Genomic DNA, 6,000 nt, shown 5'->3' with positions numbered 1-6,000 from the left:
AATTTTAAATTGAACAGTAGATTTTAAGAAAATATTATTCATTTAAAAATTATAAAATAATATAATAATTATCAAAGTTATACTAATATAATTTAATTTCTGCTAATTAAAAATTTTAATTTCTTAAATTTGAATCCTCTTTCTCTTAACTTTTTTGAGATACCCCTATGATTTCTCATCTATGCAGTATTTGTAAAATGTATGAACTTTTTAACTTTATAAATTAATAGTAATTATAAATCATATTAAATTAATATAATTTTTAAATAAATATTGTAAAAATCAACATTTCAATCATTAATTGGATTATAATTACATTTTAATTAGTAAATTCTAAAATAAAAATTTCATGTAATAATAATAATAATAGATAGGGATCGTGAGATTCAGTGGACAAAGAAGTTAGAACTAGTGGGCCAACGCGTAATCAAGGCGAAGCTCCACTCACATGTCGAAATCAGGGCATTAGGGTTTTTCCTTCTCACCTGCAACTGCAATTGGCCCTTTGGAAGATGGTTCCACAGTCAGTGATAACGCAAGTCTCCGATTCAAGTGGCGTGAATGCGATATCAAACGTTTCTTCTTCTGGCTACGGATTCTACGATTGGCTGTTCAAATGTCACGGATTCTGGCACAATGCCACTCTCATCATCCCCTCCTTCCTCTTCGTCTTCTACTTGGCACTTCAAGCCAGGCACAGCTTACTCAAAGTTTCCCTCGCACGCTCCTATATCATCATTTCGTATAACCTTTGCCTCTGCCTCGTTACTCTGCTCAATCTCGCTTGGTGTTTCCTCCAGGTTCGTTTTCGTTCATGTATAATTACTCGCTTTAGTTGACTGCTATTAACTTAAATTGCCCATTTCTGTGCCATTTGCCATCAAGCTTTTTCATGGGAAGAGGGATTTTTTTTTATTTTTATTTCACTTATTTTGTTCGTGCTTGAATAACCTTTTTAATAAACATTTACATGAAAAGAGAAGAAAATAAAAGTGAATTAAGCTTTAAAATTAGATTAGGTATAAGTTAAAGTCTAACTTTTGGAAAAGCTACTTAATTTATGTATAAGCTAATTTTAATTTATGAACAAAAATTGATTCATTTTATAACCTTTTTTCCCCGTGGTAAGTGCTTATTAAAAACTTGGTTTAATTATTCGTTTGTTTTCTATACTAGCACCATCTTTATGCTGTGGACCTTGTACCTAGAAATTACCTACTTTAGTCCTTACACATGCACTTTTGATAGTTTTAGTGTGAGTTTTGATGGACATTGAAAAAATTGATTTTGAATGGAATTGACTTTGTAAAATTGATTTTGAAGTGATGTGATTTATGTTGGGATGTTTTTATTATAAAATTAAGTTAGGAGTAAAATTTAGTATAAAATTTTGGATCCAAAACAGAATCTACTAAAAGTTGCTTCAATTCATAATCAGTTCCAAATTCTTCTTCAACATAAAACCAAATGTATCCAAAACCGATTCTGGATTCCGAATCAATTCGGAAATATGAAACCAAACATGCACTTAATAGTCAAGTGTGTCTTAATTTTGTAAGGTAAAATCGCCATAAAATGGAAATTGGTAGAACCACCATAAATATTTCGGCAGTTAATAAACCTCCCCAAGTTGGCTTATAAATTAAAAAAAATGCTTAAAATTTGTGGCAATTTTATCCCACCAGAAAGTTTATGGCGGTTTTACATCATCAGTTTTTCATTTCTATTTTGTGGCGTTTTACCTAATGTAGGTAAGAGATGCTTGACAAAGGGACTTAAACACTATAAAAAAATGCATGTATGTGTAGGGGCTAAAACGGATAAATTTTAGGTACAGGAACCAACACGTAAAATAGTGTAAATATAGGAAACAAATAAGTAATTAGACCCGAAAAGTTTATTCAAACAGGACCTAGTTCTATATGCATTGTATTTTGATTTTTTCTAATTTACTAGGATTTTCTATACCTTGACTTGAGCTAGAGTGGTGAGTGATTATATGCTTTATTTGATTTTTGGTGAATCAGGCATGGGAGTGCACGTCTGGGAGAGAGTTGACATGGAATTTGTTATCCTTGTTTACTACTTCCGGAATGCTGTTTTTGGAAGTGAGCTTGCTGGCTTTTTTACTTCAAGGAAATAATGCTGGCGGCTTAGAAGCAATGAAACGAACTTTTGGTATCTCAACGCTCGTTGTTGGTTTGGATATTCTGCTCAAGGTATTTCAACTTTGTTTTTTACTACAAGTCTGCTTTTCCTTATTTAAATTTATGATATCATTGTGACCAACGGTAGGTAGAGTGAAGAAAACACATCAGTGTTCTCTCACTAGCCAAATTAACTTGTTTTTCCATGCCAAATAAACTGTGGGATGGATATGGAATTATGGATTTCTGCTTAGCAAATGAAAAGCTGATTGCGGGTTTCAATTTTCTCATTGGCACTGCATCATGTAATAGAAAAATAATTGCACCTTTTTTCTTGTTAGGCTATATATCTATTTGTATTTGGGATCCCTTTATTCGTCGACAGCAATGATCATACTCATCATGGGAAGTGGAACTTGTGGGTTGTCCACAAGCTGTTGCTCACTGCTGTTTATGGCTTCATAATGTTTATGTACCATTCCGGATGGAAAGAAACGTTGCCTGGTGAGCCAATTGACGGGACTATTACATGATGTTTTAACTTATTTTCTAATTGCTTAATTTCCTTTTCTTTCATGCAGCAAAAATTGCCTTTTACAAGTATGTTGCTATCATGTTCATTTTTAATGCGATTGCGACACTTGCTTGTGGCCTTGCTGGTACCCATGCTGCGTTTGCTTTCTGGTTAGATTCTTATATAACTGAGAAGGAAACATCCGTTATGAGCTGTTTTTCTTTGGCATCTTTTTCTAAGGCCTTCTTTACTTTTTGTTCACAGGTTGTATCGTGTCACTGTTGTCTTTTACCATGCATTTTATCTTCCCTTTTTGTATACAACATTCCTAGCAGACTTTTTCCAGGTTAATGTCGTTTTTTTTTTTAACTTTTTATTATTGTTTAAAGACAATTCCACGTACTGGCCTGACTATTGTTTTTGTATTTCAGGAGGAAAATTTCCATTTGGAAAATGTGTATTATTCTGAGATGAAAGATGCGGGTTTCTTCGACACGGACTGGGAGTGATGATGTATCAGCTATTAAATTGACGTGTTGCCTCAGAATACTCATCGCAGGGAACTCTGATCAGGACATATTATGTAAATAAAATAACTGTGTTAGCAGATCGGAATATTGTATAAAAAGATGTTTATTTGTAAGCACCTCAATATAGACCTGACGTCAAACGTACATGGAGTTCTCGTCTAATTATTTAGCTAGATATGAGACTGAATAAAATTAACATATATCATTGACATAAATCTACCTCTAGTACATATCACTGACAAAAACCCCCTTAATGCAAAAAACACAACTTAATATAACTAACTTCCAGAAACAAACAAAAGGTTGGACTAATTTGTTTTTCTTCTCAGACTTGTTTAATCACGCAACAACAGAGTTCACAACTAAAACACTCGAGACTCAATTGCCCCCACACCATAAATATTGATCGGCATGGTGACTATAATGAGTTCCTGTTTTACACAAACCTTCAGGTACATGTTTACTCTAAGAACTCTTCTGAACGATTTCTTCAATAAGATCTGCAGCATCCTGAACAGTAGCGATGCTCTGTGCGCTGTCCTCTTCAATGGCAATACCAAATGCTTCCTCAAGTGCCATCACGATCTCAACCTAGAAGGCATGTATTTAAAGGAAACCCACAATCATTCAATTAAGTGTCATGGCATATGTAAGATGGTAGATATATGAAATGAACATTAATGGGAAATATGTTATGCGCTGGGATGATGTTTCTGATTACCGTGTCAAGGGAATCAGCACCAAGAGTTGCAAATTTTGACTCCCCCGTCACAACATCAGTTTCAGGCATAGCCAGCTGCTTCTTTACTATTTTGCACACCTTCTCTACTGTCTCTGGTTTAGCCTGCTCCAAAGTGTTTACATAAGCATGGAAAAAGCAAATATACCCGCAAAAAGAAAGAGAAGGCAAGTCCAGGTAATTTATGGCACGTTTTTCTCACATTCTAACCACCACATACATGAAAAATTGCCTTCCAGAACTTTTAGTCATAACCAAAAAAAATAACTTTCATCGTATGGTTGTTTACACTGTTCCTAAATCTTAAACACACGAAGCATTACTGGATCTATTTACATTGGTGGAGACGGGAGCAAAAATATATTTTCACAAATAGCATCGCATTTGTGATTTGTAGAGTAGATTTGTTAAAATATGGATTAATTCAATGCGTGGACATATTTGGTTAACGGCCTTTGCAGCAATATCCACATAAAAGCAAACAAAAAGTAGTTTATGGAAGTTCTTACAAGTTATAATTGTTTTTTCTTCGGTTAAAACCATTTATTTTTCTCACAAAGCATGGAATTTATGCAGGTCACTATATTGTGTGCAGAACCAAGGGTTAATTGAGGCCAAGGAGCACCCTAATTTACTAAAATAAGGATGTGTGATCTCATGTGATAAACTACGCAAACCATTTTACTTTTCACATCACAAATTTTCTCAATCATTTATCAGACTGCTTCAAACAGAGTGACTTCATGAAGAACAATCCACTCGAGAAAATTCCTATCAGCTATAGACTCAAGAAGTCTAAAAATACAGTGATTTGATAACCATGCAAGCAAAAATCAATCCCAAAAATATGAAGAAAAAAAATCATATATTGCACTGGCTACTTACAGCACAGGAAATTTTAAGGCGAATCGAGCGTGGCTGCAAGCTAAAAGAAACATTCTTTCTCCCAAAGCTGGAAATTGAAGCAGATCTCAGGCCAGAAATTGAGGTAAATGCCTGTTCAAAAAATTCCACCCATTCAAAGCTCATAAATAAAAATAAAACAATAAAAAAAAATTGTAACTTTGCAAGATATCAAAGTTTTTTCAAAAAATTTCAAGCAAAAACTTCTAAGAGAGCACTATTAATGTGTACAGAATGTTAAAAAAAATCAGTTTCTGTCCAGCTCTCATCACTCATCACTAACAAAGTAGTGGTGTTAGTTAAAATCGGGGGGAAATAGAAACTTGCTCGGCAATTTGCAAGTCTAAGCACGTATAAAACCCCAAATTTTTTTATTTTTTTTACATTTTACAATTAAAATTGACAGAAAGTAGAGTACAATCAGTAATTAGTAAAAGTGAAGATAAAATGATAAATCACGGAGAAAATACATCTAAATCATGTCCTAGAAAGCGAAACATGAGAATCTGATCACCTCATCGAGTGGTTGGTCGTGAGGAGTAAAAGGTGCGGCGAAGTAATGAACAGAAGAGGCAGTGCGAAGCACATAGTACTAGTGGTTATGATTTATGAAAAGAGGAAGGGAAAACAATACCTGTGTTTGAGGAAGGAGAGATCGCATGGAGAGAGATGTGCCAGCGAGTGCATTGGTGGCCATTGTGGTGTGTTGCGAAGTAGCAAAGGCGCTGAAGAAAAAATGGAGAAAGGAAAGAGGGTGGCGGAGAACACGAAAAGTGTGAGGGGAGAGTATATATAGTAGCCCCGTGATTGTTGGCTGCAGGAAAGAGTCCTCTCTTTGGATTCCGAATCTCAAGTACCCCTTCCTTTGGGCTGGGCTTTACACATGCTTCTTTCTTTTTACAGACGTTTGCTTATTTATTTATTTTTCCTTCACACCCCTACTTTTTCTTAAATAAAAATATTTTAAAATACCAGCATGTTGATCAACTTTTTATTATCAGTAAATTTTAATTGTTATTTTTTATTAGTAGTATAATGAAATCCACAATCTTTTCCTTTTTTCTTCTTTCTTAATTAGCTAATCAATCTTATATCTCCACATAGATCAACTAGTAGATGTTTTGAGTTCAAATTCTGAAAATGTAGCTATGTTAAATATGTAAAGGG

The 6,000-nt window shown here is 34.2% G+C and overlaps 2 protein-coding genes across 3 annotated transcripts; one reads left to right on the top strand and one right to left on the bottom strand.

Annotated features, from left to right (window-relative positions):
* Nucleotides 1–388: 388 nt before the first annotated feature.
* LOC100499855 (G-protein-coupled-receptor CAND2-like protein) lies at nucleotides 389–3,402 on the top strand. 2 transcript variants are annotated; one of them, NM_001354610.1, is made up of 6 exons: nucleotides 392–800; nucleotides 2,028–2,219; nucleotides 2,489–2,651; nucleotides 2,729–2,831; nucleotides 2,926–3,007; nucleotides 3,093–3,402. In NM_001354610.1, the coding sequence occupies exons 1-6, from the start codon at nucleotides 513–515 to the stop codon at nucleotides 3,168–3,170; spliced, it is 906 nt and encodes a 301-aa protein (NP_001341539.1). In that variant the 5' UTR covers nucleotides 392–512; the 3' UTR covers nucleotides 3,171–3,402. The 2 variants fall into 2 exon arrangements, with proteins under 2 accessions (NP_001236957.2, NP_001341539.1); NM_001250028.2 differs by lacking the exon at nucleotides 2,489–2,651 and having other exon boundaries at nucleotides 389–800.
* Nucleotides 3,403–3,447: 45 nt separating this feature from the next.
* Nucleotides 3,448–5,550, bottom strand: LOC100527378 (uncharacterized). Its single transcript, NM_001248301.1, is given in 4 exon segments — nucleotides 3,448–3,782; nucleotides 3,913–4,035; nucleotides 4,816–4,926; nucleotides 5,468–5,550. Coding segments are annotated over 4 exon segments (423 nt in total). The 5' UTR covers nucleotides 5,531–5,550; the 3' UTR covers nucleotides 3,448–3,656.
* Between the last annotated feature and the right edge of the window lie 450 nt (nucleotides 5,551–6,000).

Source organism: Glycine max, chromosome 19, assembly GCF_000004515.6.
Source record: "Glycine max cultivar Williams 82 chromosome 19, Glycine_max_v4.0, whole genome shotgun sequence".
Taxonomy (NCBI): Eukaryota; Viridiplantae; Streptophyta; class Magnoliopsida; order Fabales; family Fabaceae; genus Glycine; species Glycine max.
This window is presented reverse-complemented; position numbering and strand designations above follow the sequence as displayed.

Coding starts and splice junctions, on each gene's coding strand:
- LOC100499855 (NM_001354610.1), top strand. CDS start 513: ATGGTTCCACAGTCAGTGATAACGCAAGTCTCCGATTCAAGTGGCGTG. Junction 2,220..2,488: donor GTTTGGATATTCTGCTCAAG/GTATTTCAACTT, acceptor TTTTCTTGTTAG/GCTATATATCTATTTGTATT. Junction 3,008..3,092: donor TCCTAGCAGACTTTTTCCAG/GTTAATGTCGTT, acceptor TTTGTATTTCAG/GAGGAAAATTTCCATTTGGA.